At 43.5% G+C, this 16,910-nt stretch overlaps 1 protein-coding gene across 1 annotated transcript in view; it reads right to left on the reverse strand.

The window, feature by feature from the left end:
- ALDH7A1 (aldehyde dehydrogenase 7 family member A1) overlaps positions 1-11,489 on the reverse strand; it is a 40,875-nt gene extending 29,386 nt beyond the window's left edge. Inside the window, exons 1-5 of the mRNA XM_030317169.1 lie at positions 11,269-11,489; positions 9,728-9,781; positions 8,524-8,589; positions 3,515-3,595; positions 2,838-2,961 (exon numbers count right to left, since the gene is read on the reverse strand). Coding sequence (XP_030173029.1) covers positions 2,838-2,961; positions 3,515-3,595; positions 8,524-8,589; positions 9,728-9,781; positions 11,269-11,460 — 517 coding nt within the window. The 5' untranslated portion in view covers positions 11,461-11,489. The remainder of the gene's footprint in view (positions 1-2,837; positions 2,962-3,514; positions 3,596-8,523; positions 8,590-9,727; positions 9,782-11,268) is intronic.
- Positions 11,490-16,910: the final 5,421 nt, after the last annotated feature.

Genomic DNA, 16,910 nt, shown 5'->3' on the forward strand with positions numbered 1-16,910 from the left:
CTATTAAAAATCATCAATAAAGGGCACCTGGGTGGCTCAGTCAGCTAAGCATCCAATTCTTGGCTCTGTCTCAGGTCATGATCTCGCAGTTCCTAAGGTTGAGCCCCATGTCGGGCTCTGCGCTGTAAGCACAGAACATGCTTGGGATTCTCTGTCTCCTGCTCTCTCTGCCCCTCTCCTGCTCGTGCTTGCTCGCTCTCTCTCTCTCCCTCTCAAAGTAAACAAACAAACATAAAAAGAAAAAGAAACAGGGGTGCCTGGGTGGCTCAGCTGGTTAAGTGTCTAACTCTTGATTTCAGCTCAGGTCATGATCTCACACTTCATGAGTTTGAGCCCTGTGCTTGGGATTCTCTCTCTCTCCCTCTCTCTCTGCCCCTCTCCCAATCCCCACATCTCTCTCTCAAAATTTATAAATAAATATTTAAAATTTTTTTTTCAACGTTTATTTATTTTTGGGACAGAGAGAGACAGAGCATGAACGGGCGAGGGGCAGAGAGAGAGGGAGACACAGAATCGGAAACAGGCTCCAGGCTCTGAGCCATCAGCCCAGAGCCTGACGCGGGGCTCGAACTCACGGACCGTGAGATCGTGACCTGGCTGAAGTCGGATGCTTAACCGACTGCGCCACCCAGGCGCCCCTATAAATAAATATTTAAAAGAAACAAAGGAAAGACAGGGAGGGAGGAAGGATGACAATAGCAGCCATCAATAATTCTGCTACACACAGACAACCACTGGGACTGCTTTGGCCAACTTCCATTCCCAGGTACTTTCTACACAGACATGCAGTCACCTGTTTTGCTCCATCAACAATGCCAACTTTCCAAATCACATAAACCCTTACCCTCACTGTTGAAACCTCCTCAGAGTACAAGGTCAGTCATTGCAACATAGTCATTTTCAGCAAAAAAACTGAAAAAATACCCCATGTATCCATTATTTGGGAACTGGCTAAAATAATTAGTGTCCTGACAACCAACAGACTAATAAAAAAAGATGAAGGAAGTCCCCTCCTGGAATGATAAGCAACAATCTCTGAGACACCTTAAGTAAAAAGTAAGTACAGAACATATAGCTTGGTCATGTCTGTGTGCCTAAAAGACACATATTTGCCCGCCCAAAAACAAAAGCTCTAAAAAGATATACAAGAAACCAGAAACATTCACTACTTCCATGGGGATTCTTGGGAGCATCCAGGAGGGTAAGAAAATAACTTTTCATCCTTTACCATTTCATTCTTTTTCAATTTTGTGATACAAATTTATCACCTCTTAAGAAAAAAAGAAAAAAAAAAACCCTAGAACAATTTAAAAGTAAACACAACTTTCCCATAAAAGTGTGCGGTTGTGGGAAACAATCTTCCCAAGTATGACTTTTAATATATGCTAATAGACTGGGGCACCAGGGTGGCTCAATTAAGCGTCTGACTTTTTTTTTTTTTAAGGAGAATGGTTATCTTTATTTTTTTTTATTTTTCTTTTAATGTTTTTATTTATTTTTGAGACAGAGACAGAGCATGAGCAGGGGAGGGGCAGAGAGAGAGAGGGAGACACAGAATCCGAAGCAAGCTCCAGGCTCTGAGCTGTCAGCACAGAGCCTGACGTGGGGCTCGAACTCATGGACTGTGAGATCATGACCTGAGCTGAAGTCAGACGCTTAACCCACTGAGCCACCCAGGCGCCCCAAACGTCTGACTCTTGATTTCGGCTCAGGTTATGATCTCACGGTTTATGTGTTTGCGTCTCACATTGGGCTCTGTGCAGGAGCCTGCTTGTGATTCTCTCTCTCCCTCTCTCTCTGCCCCTCCTGTGCTCACACACTCTGTCAAAATAAATAAATAAAAAGAAAATAATATATATATATATATATACACACACATACACATATATACCAACAAACTACCAAAATTAGCTTAACCTTTGTCATATAAAATGGCACTCAGATCATTAAAAATATTTTTTAAATATTTATTCATTTGTAAGAGATAATAGAGACTGAACATGAGTGGGGGAGGGGCAAAGAGAGGAGACAGAGAACCCAAGGTAGGTCCCAGGCTATGAGCTGTTAGCACAGAGCCCAACACAGGGCTCAAACTCACAGACCACAAGATCATGATCAGAGCTGAAGTTGGACACCCAATCAACTGAGGCAACCAGCTGCCCCTAGATCATTTCAAATGTTTCCTATTGACATTACAAGGAACATCTTTACATATAAACATTTGTCACATTTCAGGGAATTTACTCAAATTAGATTCTTGAAACTGGTATTAAATATTTCAGGCCGTCTGCATAGATTTTTGAATTGTTTTCCTGATGGACTAGTGATTCATGTTACCAAAAGTCCCCATAAAAGAACAGCTGTCTCACCCACGGACTTGCCAAAACAATCTAATCTTTTTTTTTTTTTTAATTTTTTTTTTTTCAACGTTTATTTATTTTTGGGACAGAGAGAGACAGAGCATGAACGGGGGAGGGGCAGAGAGAGAGGGAGACACAGAATCGGAAACAGGCTCCAGGCTCTGAGCCATCAGCCCAGAGCCTGACGCGGGGCTCGAACTCACGGACCGCGAGATTGTGACCTGGCTGAAGTCGGACGCTCAACCGACTGCGCCACCCAGGCGCCCCTCTAATCTTTAAAAATAGAAAATTTTAAGAAGGATCTTCATCTGATGTTCTCACCTATTGTAATTTACATCTGTTCATACAGAGATTAAAGACATTTTCATATTTTTATGTGATATATCCAATTCCTCTTTTGCAAACTGTTCACAGCCAGCACATTTTTTGGAGCTCTAAGAGTCAAAAACTCTTAGTTTAACTGACTTCATTGCTTACTTTCAGAAGGCAAGATGGGTCCCCCAATCATCCGTGATAAGCCAACAGCATAATCACAAATATCCACGTACTCTTGAACTTCTCCTACACCTTCCACTAAGATTTTCCCCATCTCCAAAGACACCTAAAAAACAAAAAGCCAAGAAGCATTTTTCCGACACAATTCACAGTTTAATTACTAAATTTATGGGGCGAGGAGGTCGGGCAGGAAAGCAAACCATATTTTGGGTCTCTTTTGTGAAGGTAATGATCTTAAAAAAGTCTGTTATTATCTTAACAATTTAAAAAACCAAAAACAGGGTGCCTGGGTGGCTGTCAGTTAAGCATCCGACTTCGGCACAAGTCATGACCTCACAGTTCATGGGTTCGAGTCCCACGTCAGGCTCTGTGCTAACAGCTCAGAGGCTGGAGCCTGCTTCGGATCCTGTGTCTCCCTCTCTCTGCCCCTCCCCAATTCATGCGCTGTCTCCCTCTCTTTCAAAAATAAACATTAAAAAAAGAAAAAAAACCCAAGAACTGTCTTTATTTTTCTTTGTTCCTCTTGTCCATCTTTCCTCTAAAAAGAAGATTTTAAATGTATGAACTGTTTTCCTTAAGCATCACAATCTTAAACACAGATGCACAACAGTCTTATGCCCCACTCAAAGGACTGTGTATTTACTACAAAAATACTTTACCAAACTTCCTAGTACTTGGATCTTCTCCCGCAAGGCATCCCCAATCTGTCTCACTACTTCTCCTCTCTTCGGAGCAGGAACCTAAGGAGAGAATGGAATCTTAGTGTCTGATTCAAAGTGTGAACTCACATCTGTAACACAGTATTAGACCAATGTGCTGTGAGAGAACTAACTACAAACCCACCAGATGACTTCCTGATCACATCAAGAACGTGGTTATTACACATCCCATAAACCGATACCAAGAGACCCAGAAAACATCCAGACGACTGGCTCCTGGAGAGCAAGGGACTGTGCCATATGCACAGAGAAATTCAGAGACTGAACACACCTCTGGAATGACTCTAGAAAAGGCTTAAAATACCTTAAACACCCCTAAACCTTTATGATACCCAGAAACGTTTTCTTATGGGTCAAACTGCACTACACCACAGAGCCTACTTGGCATTCTCTCATTTCCTCCCCAAAACACATGCTCTCTCTCGTCTCGCTGTCAAAATAAATAAAGTTAAAAAAAAATTTTTAAAGCCCGTTCAGGAAAAGAAAGATCCTGAATTCATACACACCTGGGTAAATACACACATAAATTAAAGGTTTCTGGTCAAAAGTTTCACTGACATTTAAAACAGTGCATGCACAGTCAATCATAATGTAAATTGTGCACTTTAGTAAATTATGATTTATCCAAATTGGCTCTCCAACTGTAACAAATGTATGGGGTTAACACAAGATGACGTTAAGAGGGAAACACGGAAAGTGTGATAAAGTACACGAACTCCCTACTTTCTGCTTATCTTTTTGTTGATGGTGGGTCAGAATAAGCCACTCCAGACTATGCCACTTTGGCATGAGGATTATTTTGAGCAGAAGGCAAAGGCCAAACAGACTCAGGAAAAGCTTTCAACCCCTTTGTAAAGAACTTACAAAGGGGATCTATGCCAAGAAGTCTGTTATTACTTTTATTATTTTTTATTTTTATTATTAATGTATTATATTACTATCTTACTACTCTTATTATCAAAGTAAACTTTTGGGACGCCTGGGTGGCTCAGTCAGTTAAGCGTCCGACTTTGGCTCAGGTCATGATCTCATGGTCCGTGAGTTCAAGCCCTGTGTTGGACTCTGTGCTGACAGCTCAGAGCCTGGAGCCTGCTTCGGATTCTGTCTCCCTCTCTCTCTGCCCCTCCCCTGCTTGTGCTCTGTCTCAAAAATAAATAAAAACATTAAAAAAAATTTTAAATAAATAAAGCAAACTTTTATTATTTATTTAATTTATTTTTTTTAGTTTTTTTTTAATGTTTTTTATGTATTTTTGAGAGAGAGATAGAGACAGAACACAAGCAGGGGAGAGGCAGAGAGGGGAGCCAAAGAATCTGAAGCAGGCTCCAGGCTCCAAAGTGTCAGCACAGAGCCCGACGCGGGGCTCGAACTCACAAACCGCGAGATGGTGACATGAACTGAAGTCAGACGCTTAACCGACTGAGCCACCCAGGCACCCCAATTTTATTTCATTTTTTAAGTAGGCTTTACACCCAGCACAGAGCCCAATGCCAAGCTTGTACTCAGGATCCTGAGATCGTGACCTGGGGTGAGATCAAGAGTTGGATGCTTAACCCAATGAGCCATCTAGGTGCCTCACCAAAGGTAACTTTTATAGGGGCGCCTAGGTGGCTCAGTTAGTTGAGCATCTGACTTCAGCTCAGGTCAGGATCTCACAGTTTGTGAGTTCGAGCCCCACGTCAGGCTCTTTGCTGATGGGTCAGAGCCCGGAGCCTCTTCAGATTCTGTGTCTCCCTCTCTTTCTGCCCCTCCCCCGCTCATGCTCTGTCTCACAAAAATAAATAAATGTAAAAAAATAAAATTTTTTTAAAAATTAAAAAAAAAAGATAACTTTTATAAAGAGAGACCTAGTGTATGGAAGGGAAAACATTTCTGTACTGAACATCTGCTCCTTTCACCTTCCTGTGAATTGCCTTCTTCCTCCATGAGGGCCCAGAACTCTGGGTGTATATAAGCCTAGATGCCTGGCTATTCTTGGGTTTCGATCTTGCTCACCATCATCATCCTTACCCGCTCCACATAAGAAATTAAATTTGTTTCTCTCCTGTTAGTGGTGGTTTTTTTTTTTTTTTTAGTTTATTTATTTTAAGAGAGAGAAAGAGACATAGAGAGTAAGCACATGCCAGGGAACGGGCAGAAAGAGAGGGGCCAGATCTCAGGAACCGAAGCATGAGATCATGACCTGAGCTGAAATCAAGGGTTGGTCATTTAACCTACTGAGACCCAGGGCCTCCTATTAATCTGTTTTATGTCCGGTATTAGACCAGCCACAATACACAAAAGTGAAAACAAAAAATTTTTCCTCCTCTACGATGTGGGAAACAAAGGCAGAAGGAAATGGCAGATAAAATTAAATATCCTTATAATCCGCAGCCCATTGATGAATACATGAGGCCAGGAGAGTAAAAAGCTTCTCCAGGAACTTCCTAGGGTCTTAATGCTAATGCTTTGCTAGAGGGAAAACCACCTTGGCTCAACAATAGCTAGGCCTCCAGTATCCTGACAGTCTTCTTTAGCATATGAAAATCTCACTGGAAACTTCCACTGGACTTTACCACCCCCACCCCCACCCCACTCCATAGTATATAACCAGTCTTTCCTGATGGTCCTGGGGCAGCTCTTTCTGCCCACAGGTCCTGTCCCCGTGCTTTAGTAAAATCACCTTTTTGCACCAAAGATGTCTTTAAGAATTTTCTTGGCCGTCGGGTCTGGACCCCGTGAACCCCATTATGACCTCAAAAAACCTCATCTCTCTATACTACTATAAACTAAAACTGCTCTAAAAAATAAACTAATTAAATTTTTTGTAAATAGCTTATGTACAGAGAAACAATGATTTTAAAAAAATATGCAGTAACTTTAAGCTTCTATTCAGTACGATGACAGGTCACAAACTTTTACACATGCCATGTACATAGGAAGTAGGTATAATAATCACAACTATGAAATACATAAAAGACTGGAAGGAGGGTCGCTTAGGGGGCTCAGCCAATTAAGCGTCTGACTTCGGCTCAGGTATTGATCTCAGGGTTTCTGAGTCAGGTTCTGAGCTGACAGTGTGGAACCTGCTTGGTTCTTGCTCTCTCCTCTCTCTCTGCCCCTCTCCCACCCATGCTTTCTCTTGCTCTCAAAATAAACTTAAAGCAAACCAAAAAAATATATATATATCAGGGTGCCTGGGTGGCTTAGTCAGTTGAGCGTCAGACTTTGGCTCAGGTCACGATCTTGCGGTCCATGAGTTTGAGCCCCGAGTCAGGCTCTGTGCTGACAGCTCAGAGCCTGGAGCCTGCTTCGGACCCCGTGTCTCCTTCTCTCTCTACTTCTCCCCTGCTCATGCTTTGCCTCTCTCTCTCTCCCTGAAAAATTTAAAAAAAAATTTAAAAAGCCTGGAAGGAAATGCACCAAAACATAACTCTAACAAACATTCTGTATCGAACTAGAAGAGGTAAGGGGATTAAATTTAATTATCTCATTTAGTGCATTATCCATTTTTTTAGTAAGGAATAGGTATTTATGATCAAAAAGAAAAAAAATTTAATGTATTTACTTATTTGGAGAGGTAATGAATAGTGAAGGGGGGAGGGGCAGGGGGATGGGAAGGGACATAATCTCAAGCAGAGTCTGGAAGATGTCAGCATGGAGTGAACACCGGGCTCGAACCCACAAACCATGAGATCATGACCTGAGCCGAAATCAAGAGTCCAATGCTCAACCAAATGAGCCACCCAGGAGCCCTCAAAATAATTATTTTTAAAACAATAAATTGGTACTGCTTTGGACACTCTTCTCTTAGGCACGGTGAACTTTAGTTACCACTCTATTTACTTTTGGAAATGGTATTTCACTGCTCAAGGATATTCTGATAGCACATAATGGAACCCTGAGCCAATTTATAGCCTCATTTAAAGTCAAGATGTTTCTCCCGCTTTGCACAGAGGGGGTCCCCTGGCTGACAGCTAAGGAGCATCCGATTCAGGGCTCTCTGGGAGAGCCTGCCCCTCCCCAAGTCACCCTAGCAATCTTTGATTCAGAGAAAACACGGGCTCAGCAGCCCGCAACTTGGCAGCACTGGGTTCTGTAACTCAGGTACAGAGGTTGGCAAAGGCCACGTTCTCCAGTAAGCGATTCCAATCAGTAACTCGTTTAAACCTCACCAAAACTGCAGGAATGGAGGAGGAATTCTGGGTCTCCTCTATTTACAAGACAAAACAGAGGGGGGAGAGCTGGGTTAAACCATCCCCATATTCCTCCAGCCTCAGGCCTATAACCTTTGGTGGTAGATCAAAAGGGATATTCAGGGTGGGAGAGGAGAGGGAGGACTGGGAAATCCAGGCCACCCCAGTTCTTCCCTCTCTTCTCCTCCAGAGCCTGGCCCTCACCTAGTGACAGCTCCCTGTGACCCAGCCCAGGCCAATCGCAGCCCCTAGAGCCGCTCATATTACCCCTGGTGGAGACAGTGACGGAGGAGGCACAACTTGCTTCCAGGCCTAATCAGATGGTGGAGGAACTCAAGCCCCTGTCCTCTGAACCAGGAATTTCTGAGACGCTCCTTCCCACACTCCCACATCCCCACCTTTGCATAAAGCTGGCAGGGGGAGTGGGAAGAAACAGCGATAAAAAGGATGTTTCTAGCATACATATTCTTTTCTTTTTGTTCCATTAGAAATTTAAGAAATTTCAAAAAAATAAAAGAAATTTAAGAAACTTCATTTGGAAAATAGAGTATTCAGAGCTGAAGTTTACACTACATCACTACAGACTTTTAATCCATTTTAAATCACCCATTTACTGAAAGCCAAATATGGAAAAGGCACAATCCCAGGTCTACAGCAGAGGAGATTATCACAACCCCCAAGGAACTCCCATTTTAGGGAGACGACTCCTCATCAGATTTCTCTATATCTCCCTGCAGTTACAACAGATCATGGTGCTGTGACCTTCATACTCACCTCTGCCCAGATTCTCCAGGCTTCCCTTGCTTTCTTCACAGTTTCTTCATAGTCAGCCACGCTGGCCTAAATTAACAATTAGGGGGGAGACCAAGGGAAAAAGAAAAGGAAGCAATGATCCCCTTGTGAGAAGCTACGAGATTTTTGCAAAAGGACTGGAATCTCTCTGGGTGACCCTCAGATTTGTAGATTCCAGTGATTTTCACAGCCTATGTATCCAAACACTCATGAGAACCCAGTAAGACAACTTCAAATTTAGCCGTGCTTTTTACAACACTGCTCTTTATATATATATATAATGCATTTAGTTTATTTCCTTCCATCGGCAGCATTTGAAAGGTTTTTTTTTACATTTCTTTTTTATTTTATTTTATTTTTAATTTACATCCAAATTAGTTAGCATATAGTGCAACAATGATTTCAGGAGTAGATTCCTTAATGCCCCTTACCCATTTAGCCCATCCCCCAACCCCTCTAGCAACCCTCTATTTGTTCTCCATATTTATGAGTCTCTTATGTTTTGTCCCCCTCTACAACATTGCTTCTTGAAGCAAGGTCCATTAGCCTCATCTGGGGCAACACCTGAGCTTTTATCAGAAATTCAGAAACATGGGTTCCATCCCAGACTCCAGAGGACAGAACCTTCTTTCAAAGAGGAGAGGATTCTGAAAAATGGCCTCAAAGGGACACACCCTCACGACTTTTCCATTCCACCTTTTCTAAGGCACCCGACCCAAAGGGTGGGCAGTCTCTCCCAGACACTCTTAAAAGTGAAATGAAAAAGAAACACATTATTCTCGGACTTTGAAATTTCATGTTGCTTTTTTTTTTAACAATTTACTTTTTTTTTTATTTATTTTTGAGACAGAGACAGACAGAGCATGAGCAGGGGAGGGGTAGAAAGAGAGGGGGACACAGAATCTGAAGCAGGCTCCAGGCTCTAAGCTGCCAGCACAGAGCCCGATGCGGGGCTCGAACTCACAGACCATGAGATCATGACCTGATCTGAAGTCGGACGCTTAACCGACTGAGCCACCCAGGCGTCCCTAACATTAATTTATTTTTGAGACACAGAGACAGAGCACAAGCAGGGTAGGGGCAGAAAGAGAATGAGACACAGAATCCAAAACGGGCTCCAGGCTCTGAACTGTCAGCACAGAGCCCAACTCAGGGCTCAAACTCACAAAAAAAAAAAAAAACTTACCTGTCGGACTCTTGCTATTGGTTCATTGTTAGCAGGACAATAAGTCGTGATAACCTTAAAACAAAAGCAAGATGACTTAGAAAATGCAATTGTTTCCAAACTGGCAGAAAAGATCAAATGGGGAAAAAAAAGAGGAGAAAGGGAAAAAAAAGATACCACACCCAAACTGGGAATTTTTACACTAACTTCTATTACAAATAGGCCACCTATAGAGCTTTCATTCTGGACCTAAACATTCAGAAGCACTTTTTGCAAAACCCACCCTTGCCTTCTGAACGTTAGGTTTAAAAGCAATAGCCTGACTTAATTATTTTGCCACTTTTTCTATTAATAACAGACAAAACTGAGTTTTACTTACTCTTCTCTCTTACTTTGTTTGCCCTGGTCAGAAGGTGAAAGAGTCAACAATGGACAACTATGGGAAAGGGCTATGTCCACCCAAACTGCAGAGATTAGAAAGAAAAAAATCAAGACGTAGCTAAAATATCTTCAGGAGAGATTAATGTATCGAGGAGCCTAATGATTCGATGCCACAGGAAAAACAGGTTCAAACTACCAACCAAAGAGGGGATTAGGGAAATAATTTAAAACACCTGCATTTCCTACAGTCACAGATAACCAAAAAGATGTTTCCTGTAACAGAGCAAGTTCATTATATCACACATAACAAACTTTGTGGCATGTTATGTAACTTCTTTTATTTTTTATTTATTTATTTATTTATTTATTTATTTATTTATTTATTTTTTAAGATTTATTCGTTTTTCAGAGACAGGGACAAAGCGTGAGGGGAGGAGGGGCAGAGACAGAGGGCGACACAGAGTCCGAAGCAGGCTCCAGGCTCTGAGCTGTCAGCAAAGAGCCAGAGGCGAGCTCGAACTCACTAACCGCCAGATCATGGCCTCAGCCCAAGCCTGACGCTTAGCCAACTGAGCCAACCAGGCGCCCCTACGTAGCATTATCTTATCAAACCTTTCTTTTGCATGCGGCCTTCAAAACATCTGATTGAAAATAACCTTACCTTTCCATTGTATTCTAGAAAACATTTTATTGAGCTTTAACTGGGTGCCAGTCATGGTGCCTGGCCACGAAAACAGAACAGGATTCCAGCAAGTCTGAGCTTGCAAACTCCAACAAAAGATTGCAGAAAAGACAGTGGAAAACTAAGGCAGCTCATTACCTGGGGCGCGTGTCACATCAGAGGAGCCAAACACAAAATTGAGGGAGTTTCCCACCGCTAAAGCGTGTGGCATTTCTCACTACCCATTGCAGAACTCTGCCGCTAAGGCTGTAAGCATGCATGCAAAGTTCAGGCCCCAGCAGCTCCCAAATGACACTGCTTCTCCACAGCATACAAAGACCGAGAAATCTAGGGGCATTTTTAAAGGCACGCTACACAAGGGCACTTCTACTGTGTGGTTTCAAAACCTCCCACCCAGTACAACGGTCCACAGCTGCAGCGGGGGGTCGGGTGGGGGCAGTGCCCGCGCGGCCTCCCGGAGCGCACTGAGGCCGCACAGATTCCCGGGACGCCCGCATACCTCTCCCCGGCCTCCCCAACTTCCATTATACACGCCCTCGTTTTCCTCGCGGAGCCCCAGCTCCTTCAGCCAAGCGTACTGGGCCTGATTGATGAGCAACGTGGACATGAAGGCGGCAGGCCTGTTCCAAGCGTCCGAGAGCTTGCTTCCCCTCAAGAGGTGCGCACACAGCTTACGGGGCATGCGCCACATAATGAGACCCGGACGCTCAGCGCGCCCGCGGCCCGGGGAGCGGCTGAAATAGCGCCCCGCCCCCCGCCCGGGGAAGCCTATTGGGCAGAACGGGCCCCGCCCCTGGAGCTCGCCCCTGCTGCACCGCCCGGCCGGCCTGGGTCTTCCGGGGACGCGCGGAGCTCGCGCCCGCCTAGAACGGAGCGCGTGCCACAGGGAGGAAGCGAGCGGGCAGGCTAGTGCCATCTGGTGAAAGACGCCGGGAACGCGACTTCAGCTAGAAATGCAATTTTTTTTTTTTACATTCATTTATTTTTGAGAGGCTGAGTGAGACAGAGCACAAGCGAGAGAGGGGCAGAGAGAGGAGACGCAGAATCCGAAGCAGGGTTCCAGGCTCCGAGCAGAGCAAGCGTTCAGCACAGAGCCCCACGCGGGGCTCGAACCCACGAAGGGCGAGATCACGACCTGAGCCGAAGTGGGTCACCCAACCGACTCAGGCGCCCCCCCCTCCCATTTCTTTTTTTTTTCTTTTTCTGTTGTTGTTGTTTTGAAATGCACATTCTGATTCGCTGGCCCTGGGTGGGGTCTGAGAGCCGCCGCCGTTTCTAATCAGCTCCCAAGTGATGGTGGCTCGGTTGTTTCCGGGGAGTAGCCAGAGGAGGTTTTTGATGGAGGGAGGCAGAGGGTTGTTTTCACTGCTTTGTTAAATTACAAATTAGAGTTTTCTAATTAATGAAAAGTGCTGGGGCGCCTGGGTGGCTCAGTTGGTTAAGTGGCCGACTTCGGCTCAGGTCACGATCTCGCGGTCCGTGAGTTCGAGCCCCGCATCGGGCTCTGGGCTGATGGCTCAGAGCCTGGAGCCTGTTTCAGATTCTGTGTCTCCCTCTCTCTCTGCCCCTCGCCCGTTCATGCTCTGTCTCTCTCTGTCTCAAAAATAAATAAACGTTAAAAAAAAATTAAAAAAAAAAAAAGAAAAGAAAAGTGTTAAATGATGACACTTCTTTCTAAATACCCTGCCAGTGTATATTCTTGCTTTTGAAGAACGAAGACAATTTTGATCAAGTCTCTTCATTCTCCATTTCTTCGATTTTCCTGCAATAGCCTTTCCACTCACTCTCCACCTCCCCGGCGCTTACCATCTCCCATCTTACTCCACAGTGACTGGGTCTACATTATGTACGGAAAATACTAACTTCTCCAAGAGTTAAAAATAGGCATGCACTGTTGAATCAATTGAGTTAATACTTCCCTCAGTGATTCCCAACCTACCTTTTCAAAATATTACTTCTAACTGCAGGTGGCCTTCCACATTGCAGCCAGACATACTAAGTCCCTTTGTTTCTATACAAGCCTGTTTTCTTCCCACTGTGCTTTTGCCCTTACCATTCTCCCCACCTGAAAAACTCTTCCTTCCATTTCTGCATTCAAGATTGACCTTTATCTGTTCCAACCTGTGGCTCAAATAATTTCAAAAATCACTCTGCATGTATCAAACAACTACCAGAAACTACAATGTAAGTGCTGCATATACACAAATGATGTTTCTGTTTGTAAATGTTACCCTTGTACCTATTCAGGCAGGGATCATCTCTAACTGACCCTTGCATGGCTCCACAATTCCCAGCATTGAACAGGCTCATGTGCGCTTACATGAATGGATGAACAAATGAATCCGTGAATACACGGTAGGAGTAGTAGGCATGGATACTTTGTCCAGCACTGGTAATCTATCAACAGCCCAGCTACTATCTTCATCTACCCCTAGGACTGAAGCACTAATTTCCTTCATTCTAAGTCTCATTTTTTTTCTCAGTCATTTTAACCGAGAATTTAATTCTCCTCACTTTCTGGCTGAGATAGTAACATTCCTTATACATGTATCCCAACACCCCAGTCTTCCTTTTCTTCTCCTCTATTTAATTCACAAGACATTCACAGATGTACTAAATTTTAAATTTTTTTTTAATGTTCATTTATTATTGAGACACAGAGAGCAGGCGAGGGGCAGAGAGAGGAGGAGACAGAATCTGAAGCAGGCTCCAGACTCTGAACTGTCAACACAGAGCCTGACGCGGGACTTGAACTCACAAACCACGAGATCATGACCTGAGTTGAAGTCGGACGCTTAACTGCTTGAGCCACCCAGGCGCCCCCAGATGTACTAAATCTTAGGAGAAATACGTAATGCTCTCAAGGAATGTCAGATTCTTTCTGTCCACTATGTCAAGTAGAGAAGTTCCTAACTGTCTCTCTAAACCAGTTCTAGGAAGAGAGACACCAGTAACTGCCTACATTGAAAACAGAGATTGCATCTCTCTCTTTTGCCTCCATTTTTCAAAACTGACTTAGCCCTGCCCAGTAGGAGGTCAGGAAAAATTATAAGCAATGAATTTTGATGGGGCAGAACAGGAAGACACAACTAAATGAATCATAAGAGTACATTTCATATATGAAAGAGAATGAAATGAATCATATATGCAAGCATATATAAAAACTGCAAAGCCCTACAGAAATGTAAATGTACAGACTGAACTCAGGACACCTTGAAAGCATTCTGTAGTAGAAGTGGCTATCTGCAAATGGCCAATCCTGCTTTCCAAATATCTTTTTGAAAGGCATTGTAGGATGGTGATTAAAACAAGGACTCTGGAGTCACATGAACAGTGCTTATGATGTCCTCAGTGAATGCTAGAAGTCTTCGTTCCTCAAGGAGAGCTAGCCAGGAGGCAGAGGGATGTGACCTGAACATGAATGCTTGCCCCAAGGCGGCGATAAATTAGAGAAATCACCACCACTTGGGATACAATTTCAGTTTTGCAAACTCAAAACCTGATTTGTCAGAGCATTGGTGAGTGACACCGTTGCTCTGGGCAAACTCATTAATCAAGCTCACAGAGAAATGATGCTCCAACTAGAAAGCTGGCATATTATTTTTTGGGAAAATTATCTTCAGAAAGGACCAACAATTCACATCCTATGATCACTGCATTCTCTCCCAGGATACAAAACCTATTTATTTAACAAGCCCAGAATCAGAAGAGTTATTGATTACCAATATGACGCCAGCATTTAATGGCATCAGGCTAAGATAGTTTCCCCAGTGTCCAAATTAAATGGTAGATTCAATGCAGTCCCAATCACAATACCACATTTGGCTAGCAGATTTAAAGTTTAAATGGAAAGGATTGAACAATCCTGGGGAAAATGAACAAATTTACATTACCTAATTCTAACAATTATTATACAGTTGTACAATTATTATAAACCTAAGTAGTCAAGACAGTGTCACGTTGGTATAAAGATAGACATCAAGGTTAATGGAACAGAATAGAGAACCCAGAAATAGACTCTCATATATATAGTCAATTTTCAATGAAGGTGTCAAGGAAATTCAATGGGGAAAGGATAGTCTTTTCAACAAAAGGTGCTATATTAATTAGATATTCACATGCCAAAAAAGAAAAAAAAAACGAACCTTGACTTTCACTTCATATCATATACCATACTTAACCCCAAATGGGCCAGGGACCTAAAAGTAAGAATGAGAACTGTAAAACTTCTAGAGGAAAACAATGGAGAAAATCTTTAGAAAGGGACCTATTCTATGCATTTTATGATATTTAGCTGCATCTCATACTACATAGGAAGATGTTAATTCTAGCATGAAATTTGACTCCTACCTCACACCATACACAAGCAATTCCAGGGGGATTGTAATTTTAGGTAGGAAAGATAAAGCCATAAAGTTGTCTAAGAGTTAAGAGACCTGGAGTGAAGACTCAGTTCTTATATAGCATGGCTGCAATCTCTTTTCATTGTCAAAATAAGAAATTGGACCAGGTGATTTCCAAATTCCTTTATAGGTTTAAAAAAATTTTTTTTAATGCTTATTTATTTTTGAGAGAGACAGAGACAGAATGCGAGTGGGTTAAGGGCAGAGAGAGAGGGAGACACAGAATCCAAAGCAGGCTCCAGGCTCTGAGCTGTCCGCACAGAGCCCGATGTGGGCCTTGAACTCATAGAGCTGTGAGATCATTACCTGAGCCGAAGTCAAACGCTCAACTGACTGAGCCACCCAGGCGCCCTGCTTTATAGGTTTTAAATTCACATTTCACAAATTTACATTCATTCCATTCCATACAATCTAGACATTTATTCCAAGGAAATAATAAAACAAGTTTATAAAAGTATGTGTTAAATGCAAAATTGGCTACAGCCTAAATGGGTACCATCAGAGACTAAATAAATGATGGTATCTCCAAGCAAGGGAATACTAGGTAGACATTAAAAGGTATCCAGGATAAATTGCTGTATTTTCTTTTTTTAGTTTTTTAAAAAATTTTTGAGTTTATTTATGGTGGGGGGGGGGGGTGTAGAGGGGCAGAGAAAGAGGGAGAGTGAGAATCTGAAGTAGGCTCCATGCCATCAGCACTGAGCTGTATGTGGGGCTCAAACTTACCAACTGGGAGATCATGACCTGATCCGAAATCAAGAGTAAGAGGCTTAACCCGCTGAGCCACACAAGCGCCCCTAAATTTTGTAAAGCTTTTTTAAAAGTACAATCTACCCCCAACATGAAGTTGGAATTCACAATGCCAAGATCGAGAGTAGCATGCTTCAGCGTGGGGAGTGGCTCAGTCTGCTCAGCGACCACTTAAGGGTTGAGGTCATGATCTCACAGCTGGTGGGTTCAAACCCAGTGTCTAGATCGGCCCCACCAGTTGGGGAACTGAACACTGGAGAGAAACAACAGTAAATAAAACAGACATTCCAGGGGGGCAAGAAGAAAACAAAATGAAAACAAATACACATGGCTATTGATGTCGTGAAGAAAAACAAACGTTTGTTCAAGAGTGAGAATAGAGAATCTTGTTTTAGTTAAGGTGTTTGAAGGTGGCCTCCCTGAGAAGGCAGCATTTAATCAGAAAACTGAACCATGTAAGAGAACAACCTGCGCAAAGAATGGAAGTGTCAAGGGTCCGCAAGGCAGAGGCCACAGCAACTGCAATTGCCTTGAACCGTGAACAACAAAGGATGCTTGAGGGACAATGTGCACCGAGCCCAGTGCGCTTGGAGAGCTACCTCACGCGCTGTCTGAAAGTCTCCCCAAGAAGCTACGAGAAGAGTGGATTGAGCAGGAGCAAAAATGGAAGCAAGAAGCCTTGCGTGGAGCATCCTGGTGAGGGATGTGAGGCCAAGGTAGGAATCCCCGACGGCCGCTCTCCATGCACAACCTTATGTTTGCACGAAAACAAAGTTTGAGAGAAAACGTGCCAAACTGTTGGGGAAACAGGAGATTGATTTTCCACGGCGCGGCGCTAGTGGTGCAGTTTGCAATGATTGTGCATATCCGCCGGCGTTGACCCAGGTATCCGGAGTAGGCCGCGCGCAAGGTCAAAACGGGAGCCGGCCCCTCGCGGGGGCGCCCGAGCAGCCGCAGCCGTCTGGACCTTCCCGCCGCCCCGCCGGAA

Source organism: Lynx canadensis, chromosome A1 (genome assembly GCF_007474595.2).
Source record: "Lynx canadensis isolate LIC74 chromosome A1, mLynCan4.pri.v2, whole genome shotgun sequence".
In the NCBI taxonomy this organism is placed as follows: Eukaryota; Metazoa; Chordata; class Mammalia; order Carnivora; family Felidae; genus Lynx; species Lynx canadensis.